General features: G+C 43.2%; 2 protein-coding genes across 20 annotated transcripts in view; one reads left to right on the forward strand and one right to left on the reverse strand.

Annotated features, from left to right (window-relative positions):
- ankrd13a (ankyrin repeat domain 13A) overlaps nucleotides 1–15,967 on the reverse strand; it is a 31,825-nt gene extending 15,858 nt beyond the window's left edge. The window contains exons 1-6 of the mRNA XM_033043772.1: nucleotides 15,273–15,967; nucleotides 11,115–11,250; nucleotides 8,127–8,251; nucleotides 5,513–5,558; nucleotides 3,743–3,886; nucleotides 2,295–2,484 (exon numbers count right to left, since the gene is read on the reverse strand). Coding sequence (XP_032899663.1) covers nucleotides 2,295–2,484; nucleotides 3,743–3,886; nucleotides 5,513–5,558; nucleotides 8,127–8,251; nucleotides 11,115–11,250; nucleotides 15,273–15,383 — 752 coding nt within the window. The 5' untranslated portion in view covers nucleotides 15,384–15,967. The remainder of the gene's footprint in view (nucleotides 1–2,294; nucleotides 2,485–3,742; nucleotides 3,887–5,512; nucleotides 5,559–8,126; nucleotides 8,252–11,114; nucleotides 11,251–15,272) is intronic.
- A 77-nt stretch (nucleotides 15,968–16,044) lies between these two features.
- git2 (GIT ArfGAP 2) overlaps nucleotides 16,045–20,405 on the forward strand; it is a 93,584-nt gene continuing 89,223 nt past the window's right edge. For all 19 annotated transcript variants that reach the window (XR_004415743.1, XM_033043752.1, XM_033043760.1 and 16 more), the window contains exon 1: nucleotides 16,045–16,311. Coding sequence is in view for 18 of the 19 variants with exons in the window: in XM_033043752.1 (XP_032899643.1) it covers nucleotides 16,260–16,311 (52 nt within the window). In the remaining variant the exon portion in view is untranslated. The remainder of the gene's footprint in view (nucleotides 16,312–20,405) is intronic.

The raw sequence follows: 20,405 nt of genomic DNA on the forward strand, positions 1-20,405 counted from the left end.
GAATATGTCTGAAGAGGTGAGGCCAGGGATGTTTGTAAACAAGGTCATTTGTTCAATGGAATTATGGGGACATGTACAAAGCAAAAATGTGTTCTTTGTTCATAAAAGCCATGAGGGAAGTTAGTAAGTGAAAATAAAGATTTATGAAATGGAGAGCTGTAGAGAGATCCAGAGGTCAGCTTGTGCTAATTAGGAGAGAAAACAGCCAATTTCATAGATGATAGACACAAGCTGCTGGAGTAACTCAGCGGGTCAGGCAGCATCTTTGGAGAAAAGGAATAAGGCTGATGAAGGGTCTTGACTCAAAATGTCCCTATTCCTTTTCTCCAGAGATGCTACCTGACCCACTGAGATACTTCAGCATTGTGTGTCTATCCTCGGCGTAAACCAGCATCTGCAGTTCCTTCCTACACAATATCATGGATGAATGGCCTGGCCTGAAACTGATGGAGAAAGCTCATTACCTCAAGTTGTAGAATTTGTCATGTATCTACATGCCCAGACAGAAGATGAAATGCTGTTCCTCAAGGTTACCTTGAGCCATGTTATAGCAGTGCAGGCCAGAGAGAATATGGGATAGAGTATTAAAACAGAAGACAATAGGAAGCTTATTGGTGTCCCTGTCACTCTTTACGATTGTCGCCCAATCTGCATTTGGTTTCTCTCATGAAGACGAGCCACATTGTGACCACTAAATGGAGCACATAAGACTGGAAGAAGTTCAAGGAATCTCTGCGTCACCTAGAATGACCGTTTTATCAATTGTAGCGGCATTTAGATTGAGGTTCAAAAAGGAAAATAAAACTAGCAACAGAGCAGATTGTGCAATTCTGGACCCCTATTTTATAAATAAAAGTACATTATAAACTCACGAGAAGCAGTAACAAACAAGATGTATTACTAGCTCTGTTGTGTATTATAATCTAATTAAAACTCTTTCATTCAAGTTACCTGAAACTTCCAATTATTTTTAAGCATTAACATCACGTTGTTTTGTTGTTTACATTGCTGAACATAAATCTACAAATATCTTCTTCTGCATAAAAAGGTTATAGTATTAAAATAGATAAAAATGGGAAGTTTGGATTGACCAGCCACCTCAAAGTGGAAGAAAGGACTAACTCCATTGTGGTCAATCATCTCCTTCATGGTCCAGCACCTTTTACATGACAACCGCAAAAAATGAATAAAGTGGCTAAATAAATCAGTCACGGGAACACTCCAAGCACAAGGATTACACTGCTCAGTCAAATGGGTAGACAAATCCGATCTATTTTTTTTAGTTTACTTTTGAAATACAGCACAGAAACAGGCCGTTTGGCCCACCGAGTCCACGCCAACCATCGATCACCCATTCACGGGGCAGCACATTGGCACAGCTGGTAGTGTCTGTACCTCAGCGCCAGAGACCCAGGTTCAATCACACCAGCTCTATGTTATCCCATTGTTTTCATCCACTCCCTACACATTAGGGGCAATTTACAGAAGCCAATCACCTGACAAACCCTCATGTCGTTGGGATGTGGAAGGAAACCGAAGCACCCGGAAGAAACCCACGTGGTCACAGGGAGAACGTGCAAACTCCACACAAACAGCACCCGAGGTCAAGATTGAACTCGGGGCTCTGGCGCCTGGGCAGCGGCTCTACCACCATGCCACCCCCTGAATGAAAAGACTGAAACATCCAAAAATAGAAGTTAAACTACTCCAGTGTACAGTGAGAATACATTTCCAAATTTCTCTAGTTTTATTAAATTAATTCAGTCTTTGTCGTAGGCTCCATTAATTTCACATAATTGGGTAAGTTTACCACTTTTCCGACCTCAAAATCTAATTGTCATTTAAGCTGATAAATCAGTTGTAATGACAAGGCTGCTTTATGATCAGTAGCAAATTACTTGCACTACATGGTCCTTCATTATTTATTTGTGTTTGATGCCAGAATCCTATCAGCTAAACAGATCACTGACTTACACAAGATTCCCTGGGTAGGAAGGAACTGCAAATGCTGGTTTACACCAAAGATAGACACAAAATGCTGGGGTAACTCAGCGGGACAGGCTGCATCTCTGGATAGAAGGAATGGGTGACGTTTCGGGTCGAGACCCTTCTTCAGACTCAGTCAGTCTGAAGAAGACCCGAAACGTCACCCATTCCCTCTCTCCAGAGATGCTGCCTGTCCCGCTGAGTAACTGCAGCATTTTGGGTCTATCTTAAGATTCCATCATCACATCCATGCACTGAGCTATAGTGATGACTAGAATTTCAGATTCAGGGTGCAAGGTTAAGGTTACCTTTCAAATGATATGTTTTTTGTATCAAGGTACGTAGAAACAATGGGGGTAGTAAGGCGACTTGCAACTTGATCCGACGTGGGTCTTACAGACGACAGTGTGAGACCTTGTTGTTCTTGCAAGAGCTCAAAGTGTTCCAGGTCTACGACTTGGTTATCATGGTCCATCTCTATAAACTCTGCCCTGTCAGCTGTCATCAAAAAGAAAATCATGACAATCTTAACAATGGAAGAAACGGACAGATCATGGCAACTTAAAAATCAATTATATTTAGATAAAACAGTTAGTGAAGACTTGCAAGATCACCTTTTTTTTTTAAATTAAAAAAAAACTATTCTCAACACTGAGGTTCTTGACTTGATTATAGACACAAAATGCTGGAGTAACTCAGGCAGCATCTCTGGAGAGAAGGAATGGGTGACGTTTCGGGTCGAGACCTTTCTTCAGACTGGTCAGGGGTATGGGAAACGAGAGTTATAGATTACGATGTACGATGTAGAGAGATATGCAAAAGAGTAACGATGATAATGGGAATAGGCTATTGTTAGCTGTTTGATTAGTGATTTAAACCAGAGATTCAGAAGGAGCAAGCTCCCAAACTGTAACAGATACAGTCTTCATCTGGAAATCTAGACAGTGTGTGCAGGTAATTTAATAATGAGAGTTAGCAGAGTTACATTTTTTCTTATTGCATGTGCCATTGTGTATATTTTCCATCAAAATTATGAACAACAGTGCAAGTCTTGCCTTATTACCCACTTTCTCCTCCATTTACTAGCCAATGAGCATGGAAGGAAGGAACCAAATGTAACACCACTAATACCACCATAATCAAGATCAAAACATGACAGAACCGTAAGCCTCTCTGAATTACGTAACAGCATTTCACCAAACTGTGCTTTTTCCCCACTAAACTACGATAAATCTATTATGATAGTCTTGTCAGGCCAAAGTTATTTTCCAGGTCTCCAGATTACTTTAGTTAGTTTAGGGATACAGTATTGAAGCAGGCCCTTCGGCCCACCGAGTCCATGCCGATCGATCACCTGTTCACACTTTCACATCTGCCCTCCACACACTAGGGTCAATTTTACAGATGCCAATTAATCTACATGTCCTTGGGATGTGGGAGGAAACCGGAGCACTCGGAGAAAACGCATGCGGTCACAGGGAGAATGAGCAAACTCCACACAGACAGCACCCAAGGTCAGATTTGAACCCAGGTCCCTGACGCTGAGAGGCAACAGCTCTACCAGCTGCGTTATTGTGTCACCCTTAATTTTTAATTTAAAAAAAATGTAATTGGATATTTAGATATTTTCAGATCGCTCTGCTTAATGAATTGCTTGATTTACAATGTGGTTGCCTCAAGATTAATATAATCTGAGGAAGAAGAAAATAAAAACTCACAAAGCCTTGATATCCAAATTTGAAGTTCCTGCATTTACCTTTTCCCTTAAAAATATAGCTGCGATGTCCCCTTTCCCATCTCATATTCTCAAAGTTCAGCAAGGTGGTATCTACCCGTAGGTTGGCACCACTCTTCCATATACGGTAGACATCACTTGGGCACATCTTGGACACCAGGGGAACTGGAAAAGTGAGAAAAATCAAACAAACGTGCACGGGAAGAATTTTTTTTTTTTTTAAGCCTTAACGTGGCAGAGAAAATCATATTATAAAAACACCTTATTTTTGTACCTTTGGACCTATTTTACACCTTGGTACCATGCATGTGCTTGATGTAAATATGTTACAGGCAATTTGACGCTTGTCCACTTACTTAAAGATTCACTACATAGGTTTAAAATACAATTTAATTCTTCCACAACCATATATCAATGCAACATTTGAAACTAGCCATGCAAGCTATTGTCAGGGTTAAGGGGCTGTCCCACTTGGCGATTTTTTTCGGCGACTGTCAGAATCATCGACTAACCAAAAAAGCCGTGGCGTGACGACGTATTGACGCGCGATGTCTCAAGTGTCGCAACATTTTTTTGTCGTCGCTGGATTTTGAAATGTTCAAAATCTTTTGGCGACCTGAGACGACAGTCAATGACACCGGCTGTCGCCGAAAAAAATCGCCAAGTGGGACAGGCCCTTTAAGAGTCAAAGCAGCCTGGGAAAAGGAAGCAACCCATATAATTCAAAGATAAATGTTTGATTACTTCAAATGACAAACAATAGCAGTAGCTTTAAAAAAAAAAAACCCAGATGATTTAAAACCACTTTGCTCTTGTTTACACTAACTCTTTAAAATTAGAAGGAATGTTATAGCAGTGATGTAGGCTTAAAACCAAGCAATGAGTGAAACCAACTAACAGGTGCAAGTGTACAAATCCCTACTGGATGCAAAAGCCTCTTAGTCTTCTTAATAACTTCCTTCAGGATGGTATTTTCTTTTGGATAGATCTCCTTCATTTACAGTTCTTCCTCAGGTTACGACACGGTTCTGAGGAGTTTGTAAGTTCAAAATGTGGCCGCTCGGCAATATATTTAAATCATCATAAGATCATAAGTGATAGGAGTAGAATTAGGCCATTCGGCCCATCAAGCCTACTCCACCATTCAATCATGGCTGAGATATCTCTCCCTCCTAACCCCATTCTCCCATCTTCTCCCCATAACCTCTGACATCCGTACAAACATTGGTCAACCAAGAACAAAGTGTGGTTAAGCCAGGTTGTTTAGCTCAACTATTCAGATTTCTCTGCACTATGCAATGTTACTGCCATGATCCAGGTTCCCACATTGCTGAAGATGCCTGCAGCAGCAGCAGCTAGCAAATCCATTCCAATGGTCTCCCAAATACTCGATCATATGTAATTCAGGCATTCATAACCTGACACAACCTGTATTGCGTTAACCACCTTGGAATATTTTGCAATACTTTACTTCATTATAAAACTATAGGCAAATGCAAAATGTTATTATAAGCTTCATAACATGGAGTAAAGAATAAGCTTCATAACATGGAGTAAAGGCACCTCCCAATATCAATTAGGAAATTTCAGGCAAGACTAAAGCAGAATAGGACATCTATTCTGACCATAAGCAGCACAAATACAAATACTTGGCTAAACCTTCTAATACATCTTGGCATCTCATTCCAGCATTGAGTAAATCATGCTTTAAATAGAACAAAAGCCATCTGAAAAGGATCATTGCCAATACAGGGATATAGAACGAGTTAATTTGAAAACAAGTACACTTACTCCAGCTGGTAAACTCCCACTTCATCTCCACATAGAAATCAGAAGTCTGTTAAGAAATGTTTTTAAAAGGTGGGTTAAGTACATCGTCAAAAGTTCGAAGATAGTATGAAAAACAAAATAGCACAATTAATTCCGCAGTACTGGATCAAATATAAAAGACCTAAACTAGCTAATGTATTTACAACCTAGTGTAATATTCTTTATTAAAGTTTATTTTTAATTTAAATAATCAGTGAGAGATTAGTAAAGGAACGGGTAACGGTACAACTGTGCTGGAATATAAAAGGTAATTTCGCATCAAAGCCTTCTTCCATCTGTTTTTTTTTTTAAATAGCCTTTTTTTAAATTAGTTAGATTTTTTTGTTGATAGGGAAGCAAATTAGAAGTTCATTAATTTAGCATTAGGTTTTCTTGGGTGAGAAAAATCTAAAATTACTCAGTGGTCAGATTTAACGTTTCAAGTCAATGATTTTTTAATCACATAAAAATTCATCCTAGTTAGTATTGTTGAAGTGTAGGTTAGTTGGACCAATATCCTTCGTTAACAAAATTTGTTTCACAAAGGCAATATCAAAGATAATTTAGAGACACAGTACAACAAGTTGTTACCATTGAAGTGTTAAGTAGTTTAGCTTCTTATTGTCACGCACAGGTACATGATAAAGAGAATAATGTTTAGTGCAAGTTAAAGTCCAGTAAAATCTGATTAAAGCTAGTCCGAGGGTCCCCAATGAGGCAGGTGGCAGCACAGGACCACACCCTGGTTGGTAATAGGATGGTCCAGATGCCTCATAACAGCTGGGAAGAAACTGTCCCTGAATTTGGAGGTTAGCGTTTTCATAATTCGGCACCTCTTGCCTGATGGGAGAGGGGAGTAGAGGGAGTAATGCCCATCAGGGGTGAATTTTTTTAGGCAATACCGATTCCTCTGCACCATTGTTCAGGGAGTCCAGAACCAAGAATAAGGGGTAAGCCATTTAGAACGGAGATGAGGAAACACTTTTGCACAGTCTGTGGAATTCTCTGCCTCAGAGGGCAGTGGAGGCCAGTTCTCTAGATACTTTCAAGAGAGAGCTAGATAGGGCTCTTAAAGGTAGCAGTGTCAGGGGATATGGGGAGAAGGCAGGAACGGGGTACTGATTGGGGATGATCAGCCATGATCACATTGAATGGCAGTGCTGGCTCGAAGGGCCAAATGGCCTACTCCAATGCCTATTGTCTATTGTCCATCCCAATAGTGCATTTTCGGACAAACCTAGATACAATAGAACCAAATTTCCACTTTCTTACATTAATCAAGAAACTTTGATTAATTATGACGTGCTTTTCATTCAAACCCAATGGGGGTGTCTAAAGATAGCTGAGTGCAAAGTTATTTATTGTTTAATTTTTAACCTAGCATTCTCTCATGTAGTGATTGACAATTATTTAACATTAAGGAGGACAATTGTTTTATTAGCGGAATCTATCTATTGGGAGCAATAAAAAAAAAATCAACTATAGGAAGATTTCACAGAGAATATATAGGAAGGCAAAAAAATGGCAGGAGGAGTGATCCCAATGCCAAGCGCTTTGAACTACAGTGAAAAGTTTAGCTTCCTTAGACTTTACTTTAGAGATACAGAGTGGAAACAGGCCCTTCGGCCCACTGAGTCCACGCCCACCAGCGATCACCCGTACACCGGCGCTATCGCACACGCTAGGGACAATTTACAGAAGCCAATTAACCTACAAACCTGCATGTCTTTGGAGTGTGGGAGGAAACCCCCGTGGTCACAGGGAGAACGTACAAACTCTGTACAGATAGCACCGTAGTCAGGATCAAACTCGGGTCTCTGGCGCTGTAAGGCGACAACTCTACCGCGGCGCCACTGTGCTGCCCTCCAAATTGAACATAATAGACAAGAGTAACAAAAGAGATAGAAACAACATTAATCGGTTACTATCCTAAGTTAGGAGTTAAGAGTTCAATCATAAACTAATTCCTCGGATGAATCAATTTGGAGCTGAACTGAGCCGAGTCTCACAGATCAGGAATATCCCCAGTGCATGCAGCGCTGATTAAATTACATCATCTTCTCAACTGGACTTGGTTTTTGTTCCCAATTACAATCTATTAAGCTTCGTTTCACAGATCATCAAGAAAAGGGCATATTTCAGTTGTGATACCCACCACAAATGACTAGTTATCTGATACACACCAAGTTGCCTTAGGCTTCTCTGGCTTGGTATGCTTTGTAAGTGAGAACGAAAGAGGTGGGAAGTTATATAATGATAAATCTAGATGATAACAATAAGGGATCATCCCCATTGCCTTTCTTAACTTATGCAAACAGAAACTTAGAATGCAAGAACCACTAACTTTGAGAATTATTTGGCTGGCTTTTGGTTTGAACAGAACTGGGTGTATTTGAATCAAGTTGGAAATTAACTAGTCGTAGTTTGGGAGAATTGCAGAGTACATACATGAGAAAAAAAGTTACATACCAATTAATGTTCTGAATTGGATTCTAAAGACAGAATCATGATGCAAATGAAATCTTTGAACTAAAACGAATATATATTAAAATTATATTTTTATTTAACTTGTTCAGGATGCTAGGGCGGTCGTTACCTTTTGTATCATGTTGAGTAGTTCTGGAACTCCATTTAGATGAGAGTTTATTCTGATATAGTCCCGATGCTGAATAATTTTCTGCAGCAACTCAGGATCTCCTGTGCTGACTGCCTCCTGTAGAACTGAAGTGAAGGAAACATTTAAGCCATGAGTAACGATTGGTAATACACTTATTAGACGACTTGCCTGTAATCTTCCAATGTAACAACAACAAATGGATTTACTTAGCATCTTTAAATGTAGCATGACTCGTTTCACAGGAAAATTGTTAAATATGCCACATCCAGTCATGCTTGGTATGGAACAATTAAACAGCTCACTGGAGGACAAGGCTCCCACAAATATCCTCACTCACATAGATGGTGGAGCTCAGCACATCAGTGCAAAACAGAAATTTTCATTCAGAAGTGCCGAGTGGATGATCCATTTCGGCCTCCTCCAGAGGTCCCCAGCAAGATAGATGCCAGTCTTCAGCCAATTTGATGGGGTGGAAGATTGCAACTTTTACGTGGTCCGCCCTGTTTCGACAAATGCAATCAACCCGGCGTGCACAATCAAATAAGATCAAATAGAACAAGTTGTCCTACAACTTTAGGCTGTGCACGCCATACGCAAGAAGAAGAAGAAGCCAATTTGATTCACTCAATGTGATGTCAAGAAATGACTAAAGGCATTGGATACGTCAAAGGCTGTGGACTTTGATAACATTCCAGCAATCGTACCGAAAACCTGTGTTTTTGAACCTGCCATGCCTGTACATGCTGTTCCAGTGTGGCTACAACACTGGCGCCCAGCCAACAATGTGGAGAATTGCTCAGGAACGTCTTGCCCACAAATCCAACCCCTCCTGGGGCAAATCCAACCAACCGATTACCTCTCCACTTGATCATCAGCAAATTGGCAGAAGAGATAATCGTGAGTGCTATCAAGTGGTACTTGCTTAGAAGCAACATGCTTGCACAGGTTCAGCTTGGGTTCCGCCAAAGTCACTCAACCTTGGTCCAAACATGGGACGAGAGCGCTAAATTCCAGAGGCAAAATGAGTGTAATGGCCCTTGACAGCATTTGATGATGAATGACATCAAGGAGCCTTGGCTAAACTAGAGTCAAAGGGAATCCAGGAGAAAATCCCTCACTGGTTGGAATCAGACTCAACACAAAAAGGGTGTAGATGCTGGTTGATACACAAGAGGACACAAAGTTCAGAGGCGATCTCTGTAGAGCATGGATGGGTGACGTTTCAGTTTGAGACCCATCTGCAGAAGAAGAAGATCCTTCTTCAGCTGCTTCATCAATGAATGTCCTTCAACTGAAAGGCAAGAATTCAGGATTTTCATTGATGAGAGAAAGCCGGAAAATAGAGGTGGGGGTGGTACAAAACCTGGCGAGTGATAGGTGGATACAAGTGATGGGGGGGGGGGGGGGGGGGGGTGAAGGGATGATTATCCAATGGGTGAAGCCAGTGACAAAGGCTGGAGGTAAAAATAAGACAAAAAGGTGTCAGATAAGGAGAAATGAAATGTAAAGCCAACAGTCCAACACAGAGTGATGGACATTGGTGAAACATGAAGGGAGACCCAAACGTCGTCAGACTTGTATTTAGTTTAAAACTTCAAAAGTTATGTTTAAGCTTTGTGCACCACTTATAAAATTCTTTCTGATTTCAACATTTTTCCCTTAATAAATCCAAAGACAGAAAATAATTGGGTGTTAATTTGGGGAACACCCAGCGAGGCCATAAGATCATGTTCCCTGTATTTTGTTTGCGTTTTGAGTTAGTGCCTGCTTTGCTATAAATAAAACTTCCTCTTCCGCCTTGGCTGCATTTTGTTACTCATTGCGACTTGACCACAGACTGCGAGGGTGTGGTGTAAAAAGTGCAGTTCCTCACACTGCAAGGTGTCAGTGCTGCATTTGTTGACAAAAGCTTGCTGTTTTTCACCAATTGGGAAGGAAAAAAAATGTTTTAATCTAAAAAGGAGGAAGCAGATCTGGCCGAACTATTAGGCAAGTGTTCGCTAGAGTGGCAAATGCCCCAACTAATCGTCTATCTTTATTAATCTTACCGTTCGTCCATCTCATTCTTCCACCCCAGGCTCTCCCAGCCGCCCAAAGATTGTACATGCTCCTTTTACCTGTTTTGCCTGTGATAGATTTACACATTTTTATAATAGTGTGCTTGTCTAATTACTACCCAAGTTTAATTTATGTGCTCAGATTTTCTCAAATAACACACTCAAATTTATGCCTGGGCAAATTTACTTATCAGCTTTCAATATTATGTTTGCACGTTCTAGGCACGGAATTAGGCCATTCGGCCCATCAAGTCTACTCCGCCATTAAACCATGGCTGATCTATCTTTCCCTCTCAACCCCAATCTCCTGCCTTTGCCCCACAATCCCCGACATCTGTACTATTCAAGAATCTGTTAAACTCCACTTTAAAATATATCCATCGACTTGGTCTCCAGACATGTGCCAACGAATTCCACAGATTCTCCACCCTCTGACTACAGAAATTCCTTCTCATCCCCTTACTAAAGGTATGTCCATTTATTCCGAGGCCATGGCCTGAGATCTTGCAAGTTTGGTTTTGCATAGCTGAACGAAAACTCAAATGAAGCTAGTAGATCACATGTTTAAATCTATCCGCCTACCATATTTTCCAATCATGGCTCACAAACGGGTAACTTTCTCCGTTTTATGCTCCGACAGTTAACATCAAGCATTTCAGGTAAAGAATTGTACAGATGGAAGGGAAAGCTTTATAATGTAGTGTGATGTGATTTACCCTCATTGTGGTGTAGTCAGTGGAGGCAGATTTACCCTCCTCTAGTGTAGTGTAGGCAGTGTAGTCAGGTGGCTTACCTGGCTTATGTTTGACTTACACACTACTTTTTAAGCCCGTAACTTCTGTCTAAAACGCGAGGTGCCTGTATTTGATTTTGTGCCCTATGATGGATCCGATTGTTAAATATTCCTGACCTGTCCATCCCTTGGCATTCTCCTTGACGACAGAAGCATTGTTTTGAAGCAGCACTTCCACACATTCCAAGTGTCCAAGAGAGACGGCGAGGTGCAATGGTGTCCGGCCCCGTGGATCAACTGTTTCAACGTCATGCTGTTGGAGAAAAGTGATAATTAATCCACATGAAGTACAAAAAAATCCATTTTGAAAATGGCTCAGTATGTCTCATCAGATGGTCATAAGGAATAGCAGTAGAATTAGGCCATTCGGCCCATCAAGTCTACTCCCCCATTCAATCATGGCTGATCTATCCCTCCCTCCTAACCCCATTCTCCTGCCTTCTCCCCATAACCTCTGACACCTGCAGTAATCAAGAATCTATCTATCTCGGCCTTAAAAATATCAATTGATGGCCTCCACAGCCTTCTGTAGCAAATTCCACAGATTCATCACCCTCTGACTAAATAAATTTCTCCTCCTCCCCTTCCTAAAAGCACGTCCTTTAATTCTGAGGCTATGACCTCTAGTCGTAGACTCTCCCAACAGGAACACGAGATGAAACTATAGTTTAGTTTAGTTTAGAGATACAGCACAGAAACAGAGTTTTCAGCCCACCGAGCCAGTGTCGACCAGTGATCCCTGTGCACTAGCACTATTCTACACACTCGGGGCAATTTACAATGTTTACCGAATCCAATTAAGCTACAAACTGTACGTCTTTGAAGTGTGGAGGAAACTGGAGCACCTGGAGAAAACCCACGCAGTCACGTGGAGAACATACAAACTCCGTACGGACAGCACCCGTAGTCAGGATCGAATCTGGGTCTCTGGCGCAGAGAGGCAGCAACTCTACCGCTGCTGCCACCGTGCCGCCCCAACAGATCTGGAATGTTTTGGTTTCAATACATTATCCATGGCTATTTAGGAGATGTTAAATAAGACAATAGTATCTCCTTTGTGGGAGACAGGAACACAATTTACTGCTCCAAGCAAGGATATTTAAAGCGAAAATCCAAAAGTTCTGTTTTGATCCCTGCTCTGTTGATCTTGTTCAAAAAAGCCTGTGTGTCTGATCAGAGGTTTGACCATGTTTTGGCACAAGTCCCTTCACTGATCAATACTGTGCTGTTACTCACTGCTTTAACCCATGTACAAAATAACTCTTTGGGATATACTTGAGAGTCAAAGTTTTCAAAAGATTGAATAGGAAATATCTTATATTATTGAGGGGAGCAAGAGTAGTAATGGTGGAGATCAGCTTCATTTTTATAGACCATAGACACAAAATGTTGGTCTATCGAAGGGCTCCAACCCAAAACGCCATTCTTTTTTTTCCGGAGATGCTGCCTGACCCACTGAGACACTCCAGCATTTTGCATCTATCTTCGGTATTAACCAGTATTTACAGTTCCTTCCTACCTATTCATTCTTACAGTTCTTCTTGGAGATGAGAGTGTTGCTTGAAGGCAGGAGGATTGAAAATTTACGCACATTTGATTTGTGCATTTTAGAAATAACACCTCCGTTTTCTTTTTGACCAAATTTACAACCTCTTTGGTCATTTTACCTTTGTTCCGTAACATATTTGTTTTATGAGACAGGGTTGTTAGCCCTGTGCTCAAACTCCAACCTGGAGGACCAGTGGATCGCTCTTCGTCTCGCCTCTACCCTTCGACCTGTCCAGCATGGAAGACCCTAACAGGAGACGAATCTCCCGCTGGCAAAGCTCTATGGGCCAATGAGACACACAAGCTCCCTGACCACGACAAGGTTGCAATCCAACAGGGAGCCTCTCTCTCTCTATTACATCTCAAATTGAAACCCTGGAACAGTGAACTGTCTGTCATGTCGCTCTTGTAACCACATTTCCATCATGGCCACAACATCGCAGTCCCAAGCACCGTTCCTGGGTCGACGTTCATGTGCTTTCTTCACAATACTCCTTGCATTGAAATAAACTCACTTCAGGCCATCAGCTTCACCATATTCTTTCGCCTCTCCCTGCATGCCTGCATGAAACATACTGGTCCTAATCTCTACTTTCCTCATCACTAGTTCCAATTGCTGACCTACTACTCTGGCACCCACCCTGGTCTCCCTAGTTTAAATCCTCCCGAGGGGTGGGGCAAGAGCTGGCAAGTGATTCAAGGAACAACACAGAGTGCTGTAGTAACTCAGAGGGTCATGCAGCTTCTCTGGAGAGCATCGGTAGGTGACATTTCAGGTCAGACTGATGGATGGATCCAGGTAAGGAGTGATTAGGTGGCAGATAATCAGGGGAGGAGAAGAAGGGTGGAGATAGAAGCCAAGACTGGAGGCAATGAGAGGAGAAGATAAAAATGATGCAAATGGTGGAATCTGAAGGTGGGGAATGAAATGCAGGCAAGGATAGTGGGTAGAAGGAAGGGGGGGGGGGGGTCTGTATTTTAAGACACACATTTTTTGAAAGTGACTATATTAAAATAATTTTTAAAAATGGTCAACTTTATAGATCGCAAAGCTTTTACAAAATACCTGTTTAGGAACAGCTGAAACAATATTTTTAATTCTGTGCACTGCACTTCAGGATGTCAAGTGCTTTCCAGGCAAGAGTCATTAGGATACTAATAGGCATGAAGGACTGAAGAGACCCGAGTTGTTTTCCATAGAGCAAAGGGACTCAATTAAGAAGACAGTAGGAAGAAATTGTTTCCATTCCAAGGGATTTCCTTAACCAGATGATGCAAACTGTGAAAGCAGTTAGAAAAACCCAGGGGGTGATTGATTTGCAAAGATTGAAACAGCAAATTGTAACATTCTGTGATGTAATACCTGCAAGTGTAGTTTAACATTGGCTTTTAACGTGGAAATGGATATAAAGTTGAATGGGAACATTTACATGGCATTTGGGAAAATGGAGTGAAAATTTGGCACGGTCACAAAAGACAGAATGTGCAACTTCCGTGCTGAATCATAACTTATCATAACTATATATTTTTGTTTTGTTTCCCCCCCCACTTAATTCCAAAAGGTCTTGCTTAAACCATCAATGAAGTTGTTAATCACGGTAACCTTGGTGACTAATTATGAACTCGCATCAGTATCCAGTATGATGAATACATTAGCAAAACCAGACTGCTGGAGGGACTCAATGGTCAGGCAGCATCGGTGATGGGAAATGGACAGCTGATATTTTGAGATGGGACCTTCCTTCAGACTAGAGTAGAATGAGATAGCTAGTAGAGACAAGATGGGTAGAGGTGGGGCAAGAACTGCCAATGTGATAGGTGGATCCAGGTGGAGGGTCTCGGCCTGAAACATCACCCATTTCTTCTCTCCAGAGATGCTGCCTGTCCCGCTGAGTTACTCCGGCATTTTGTGTCTATCTTCTGGAGGGGTTGGTTGCCAGACAGGTCAGGTGGTGGAGATAGCAATCATCGCGGGTGATGATGAGCGAAGACAAAAGGGTACAAATTGTGGAACCTAAGAAGAAAGGAAGGACAGGTGGAGTACAAAGACAAATCCCAACCGCAAATGCTGTCTGACCATTTCCCTCAGATGCTACATAACCCCGAGTTCTACCAGCAGCCTGATTTATTGCTCAAGATTCCAGCATCTGCATTCTCTCGTGTCCCCATCATGAATACTTATTCACCCCATGTTTTGATTAATCATCCCCAGCATCTTAACCAGGTATCAAAACATAAGGACCCTACTAGTCTGAAGAACTGAGAACATTTTCTCCTGATACGTCACTCTTATCCATTCCCTCCAGATGCTGCATGACCCGTTGAGTTACTCCAGCACTTTGTTTTGCCCAAGATTCCAGCATCTGCAATTCCTTGTATCTCCATTTATTAACTTTGAATTGTTTTCTCATACGAACACCACAGGTTAGCGTTTTGATTAACAGTGATCAATTCAGCTTCAACTGTATTCACTCAGAATGTGTCCCTACCAGAGCGATGGCTGGAAATTCAGGCCTTGGCTAGGATCAGTGATCAGGCCTTGGCTAGGATCAGTAATTTAGGTAAGCAACTGGGAGAGTTTAATTTTATAATATAGCTACCTCAAAATTAGTTAAAACAATCCAGGAAGCTGTTGGGATTTCCCTAACAACAACTGTAAAGGCGACTTCCGTTCGTTCTGATGAGCCGACATGGTATAAATGGAGACTTTCTATGGCAGTAACTCACCTGCTTCAGTTCCTTCTCGACCTCTCTGTACCGGTTGTGCCAAACGAGCAGATGGAGCCTGTATTTGTTCCTGATGTCTTCCAATGTACACATCCTAGCCTCATCATCCATACAGGGAGGGGTGGGGTGGTGGGGAAACAAGCCTCCCCTTCGTTCGTCTCCTCTACAACGAGGTGCAGCAAGGGTGGAGAGGGGAGAGCGGGGGGAGAATAAAAACTTTCAAACTTTCCGAAAACTTCACAGGGGATGAATTCCCCGCACAACAACAACAAGGAAATGCTGCCGCACAACTCGAGGAGAGGAGAGGGCGGGCGCCTCGACGCCCCTTCCAGCCGCCGCTGGCGACCTAGGCGTCCACAAAGAAACAAATCATAAAATACCCCCACCCTTGGCTCCTTGAGGGGCCCAGAAACGTTGATTTGATGATTTTAAACGGCGATTATGTGGAGACCATCGCCGCCCCCTCTCCTCCCTGTTGCTGTGGTTAGTTCCATGTTGGTCGCATGTGTCCACAGCAGGGAACATGGGTGGCATCTAACAATTTCCACCCAGGGTGAAATCAACCTCGCCTGTGTTTTTTTGGATTGAAAGTAGATAAATTCTGTATTTTCCCCTCACATGGTCAACAACCACCGGTGTTTCAAAGGCCCAGCGTCGTAATTGAGACTTATTATTGGCAGTGACTCCCCCCCTCCGCTGGTGGTAGGGCTGGGAGTAGGCGCATGCGCAGGTGGGTCCCGCCGCGCCTGGCGGTCCTCCGGTATCCCGGCATCCCGCTCGGCGTCTCCAGGCAGCCGGAGGCCGGGCTCGAGCGAGCGCGCCGACAACTCCGCTCCCGCTCCCCAGCCCCGGCGCTTGATGGCGGCTCCCCGCTAACCTCGAGCTTTACACCGCACCATCTCTCGACGGAAACACCCCCCCCCCCGCCAAAACAACAACAACAAAAAACTAACTCTGAACTTTGGGGCGCGATCTTACCGGCTGTCCATGTCGAAGAGGTTAAGGAGCATCGACGTCTGCGCTGACTGCAGTGTCGCCGGTAAGCGGAGGCGAACAGTGTGTGGGGAAGGGAAGGGGAGCAGGGTCTCTAGAAAGATCTAACTCCTCTCAAACGTTAGTGATGCGCCGTGTCTGGCACTCTCAAACATGTCGGGCAACTGAGAGAGGAAATGCAAGCGAGATCACAGAGGAAGTGAGGGAAGTTCAACATAACATAACATGAATTCCAACTTACTTCTTCACTTCCAGTGTAGCTGTAACACTATATCCTATGTCGCGTGGAACTATTCACTCACTTCTATCCCCAGCCAGTCTTTTGTTACTCACTGATTTCTCTACCACCCTATTTCTGGTGCTACATCAACTCTCATTTCTTCTACCATCAATCACCCATTTGCTGTGGGGTAATATTCGTTCAAGTAGCATCAGATGAGTTGTATAAACATGCGGGTTGCATGCATCCAGAGAGCGTAAATCAAACACTCCCAACACTTCACCATTTCCTGCTATTTATGGACATGGGTTAACAAAGTTCCGTGGAGCTCACGGGCGAATGACAGGAAAGAAACAGGAAATGCTAGAGGTACTCACCAGACCAAACAGTGTCAATGGAGGGAGTGTTAAACTTTCATTGAAACTGGGAAAAGTTAAATGGTGAAACAGACAGGGCAATACTTGAAAGTACCAGGAAAGAGGCACTAAAAATATTTTTGTGTAACAAAAGATTGGAAGGGGAGAAATGAGAGATCAAATGAAATCACTTGGCAAAAACAATGATGGAAATGATAAAGCTGTTTATTTGAAATGGAATCTGGATGTCCGTCAGATGGACGGTTGTTCTCGAGTTTAGTTTGAAGATTGTTGAAATGATGCTAGTGAAAGTTCTCAGTCACATTTACAAACTGAATGGAGTCTTTTCAGCAGACAGCCAGTCTGTGTTTTGCCCGTCTATTGGTTTATTATTGTCATGTGTACTGAGATACAGGATTTAACTTTTGTGATATCCAGACGAATCAAACCGTACATCAGGTCGTGCAAAAGAGAAGATAATTAGAATATGGTGTTACAACTACAGTGGAAGTGAAGCCAATAGACAATAGGTGCAGGAGTAGGCCATTCGGCCCTTCGAGCCAGCACCGCCATTCACTGTGATTGTGGCTGATCATCCATAATCGGTACCCCGTTCCTGCCCTCCCCCACATCCCCTGACTCTGCTATCTTTAAAGCTCTATCTAACTCTCTCTTGAAAGCATCCAGAGAATTGGCCTCCACTGCCTTCTGAGGCAGAGAATTCCACAGATTCACAACCCTCTGCGTGAAAAAGTTTTTCCTCATCTCTATTTTAAATGGCTTACCACTTATTCTTAAACTGCGGCCCCTGGTTCTGGACTCCCCCAACATCGGGGAACATGTTTCCTGCCTCTAGCGTGTCCAAACCCTTAATAATCTTATACGTTTCAATAAGATCCTTCTAAATTCCAGAGTATACAAGCCCAGTTGCTCCATTCTATCAACATATGACAGTCCCGCCATCCTGAGAATTAACCTCGTGAACCTACGTTGCACTCCCTCAAAAGCAAGAATGTCCTTCCTCAAATTTGGAGACCAATACTGCACACAATACTCCAGGTGTGGTCTCAATAGGGTCCTGTACAACTGCAGAAGGACCTCTTTGCTCCTATACTCACTCCTCTTGTAATGAAGGCCAACATGCCATTTGCTTTCTTCACTGCCTGCTGTACCTGCATACTTACTTTCAGTGACTGATGAACAAGGACCCCCAGATCTCATTGTACTTCCCCTTTTCCCAACTTGACTCTATTCAGATAATAATCTGCCTTCCTGTTTTTGCCACCAAAGTGGATAACCTCACACTTATCCACATTAAACTGTATCTGCCATGCATCTGTCCACTCACCCAACCTGTCCATGTCACCCTGCATCCTCATAACATCCTCCTCACAGTTCACACTGCCACCCACCTTTGTGTCATCTGCAAATTTGCTAATGCTACTTTTAAACCCTTCATCTAAATCATTAATGTATATCTATGAAGATTTAAAAAAGTGTAAGGGCAGTAGTGAGGTAAGTTTGAAGATAGTGAATGATAGATACGAAGGGTCCATTCTAGAGTGTGATGACAGTGGGGAAGAAGCTGTTCTTGAAGCTTTTATATCTTCTACCTGAAGAAGAGAGAATGGCCTGCGTCTAAGTGATAATGATTGACTGTTCCCGACAGCATGAAGTATAGATGCAGTCTATAGGAAAAGTGAGGGAGGCTGGTTTGTGTGATGGCCTGGGCTGCGTTCACAATACTCTGCAATTGTTTTGCGATCTTGGGAAAAGCAATTGCTGTACCAAGCTGTGATGCATCTCAATAGGGTTCTTTCTTTGGTGCATCTGTAAAAATTAGTAAGAGTCTTTGGATACATGTTGAATTTCCTTAAATCTTCTGAGGAAGTAAAGACGTTGGTGTATTTTTGGTCATAGTGTCAATGTGGTTAGACCAGAACGAATTGTTGGTGATATTTACATTAGAAACTTGAAGCTCTCAACCAATATGAGTGAAATTGGTAGAAAGATTCAGCCGGTTGGGCAGCATCAGAGCTCGGATCTTCAACTGAAATGTTTTCAAGATGTTAAATGCTAAGATTCAAGTCTGACAAAAGATCTTTGACCTATAATGTTAACTCTACGTATTCCACTGGTGCTGCCTGACCGTTCCAGGTTTCCATCATTTACAGTTTGTTGATTTTCACATCTTATGTGGTGCTATGTACTGTTTGTTGTGAGTGATACGATGCATAAGAGATTAGTTTACAAACTTAAAGCACACGGCATTGGGGGTTCAGTATTGATGTGGATAGAGAACTGGCTGACAAACAGGAAGCAAAGAGTATGAGTAAACGGGTCCTTTTCACAATGGCAGGCAGTGACTAGTGGGGTACCGCAAGGCTCAGTGCTGGGACCCCAGCTATTTACAATATATATTAATGATCTGGATGAGGGAATTGAAGGCAATATCTCCAAGTTTGCGGATGACACGAAGCTGGGGGGCAGTGTTAGCTGTGAGGAGGATGCTAGGAGACTGCAAGGTGACTTGGATAGGCTGGGTGAGTGGGCAAATGTTTGGCAGATGCAGTATAATGTGGATAAATGTGAGGTTATCCATTTTGGTGGCAAAAACAGGAAAGCAGACTATTATCTAAATGGTGGCCGACTAGGAAAAGGGGAGATGCAGCGAGACCTGGGTGTCATGGTACACCAGTCATTGAAAGTGGGCATGCAGGTGCAGCAGGCAGTGAAGAAAGCGAATAGTATGTTAGCTTTCATAGCAAAAGGATTTGAGTATAGGAGCAGGGAGGTTCTACTGCAGGTACACAAAATTGCTGGAGGAACTCAGCGGGTGCAGCAGCATCTATGGAGCGAAGGAAATAGGCGACGTTTCGGGCCGAAACCCTTCTTCAGACTGATGGGGGGTGGGGAAAGAAAGAAGGAAAAAGGGGAGGAGGAGGAGCCCGAGGGCGGGCGGATGGGAGGGTGGGAGGAGACAGCTAGAGGGTGAAGGAAGGGGAGGGGACAGCACAGGCTAGCCAAATTGGGGGAATTCAATGTTGATGCCATAAGGGCGCAAGGACCCCAGACGGAATATGAGGTGCTGTTCCTCCAATTTCCGCTGTTGCTCACTCTGGCAATGGAGGAGACCCAGGACAGAGAGGTCGGATTGGGAATGGGAGGGGGAGTTGAAGTGCTGAGCCACCGGGAGGTCAGGTAGGTTAAGGCGGACTGAGCGGAGGTGTTCGGCGAAACGGTTTCCCAACCTACGCTTGGTCTCACCGATGTAAATTAGCTGACATCTAGAGCAGCGGATGCAGTAGATGAGGTTGGAGGAGATACAGGTGAACCTTTGTCGCACCTGGAACGACTGCTTGGAACCTTGAATGGAGTCGAGGGGGGAGGTGAAGGGACAGGTGTTGCATTTCTTGCGGTTGCAACGGAAAGTGCCCGGGGAGGGGGTGGTGCGGGAGGGAAGGGAAGAATTGACGAGGGAGTTGCGGAGGGAGCGGTCTTTGCGGAAGGCAGACATGGGGGGAGATGGGAAGATGTGGCGAGTGGTGGGGTCACGTTGGAGTG

This window comes from Amblyraja radiata, chromosome 25 (genome assembly GCF_010909765.2).
Source record: "Amblyraja radiata isolate CabotCenter1 chromosome 25, sAmbRad1.1.pri, whole genome shotgun sequence".
NCBI lineage: Eukaryota > Metazoa > Chordata > Chondrichthyes > Rajiformes > Rajidae > Amblyraja > Amblyraja radiata.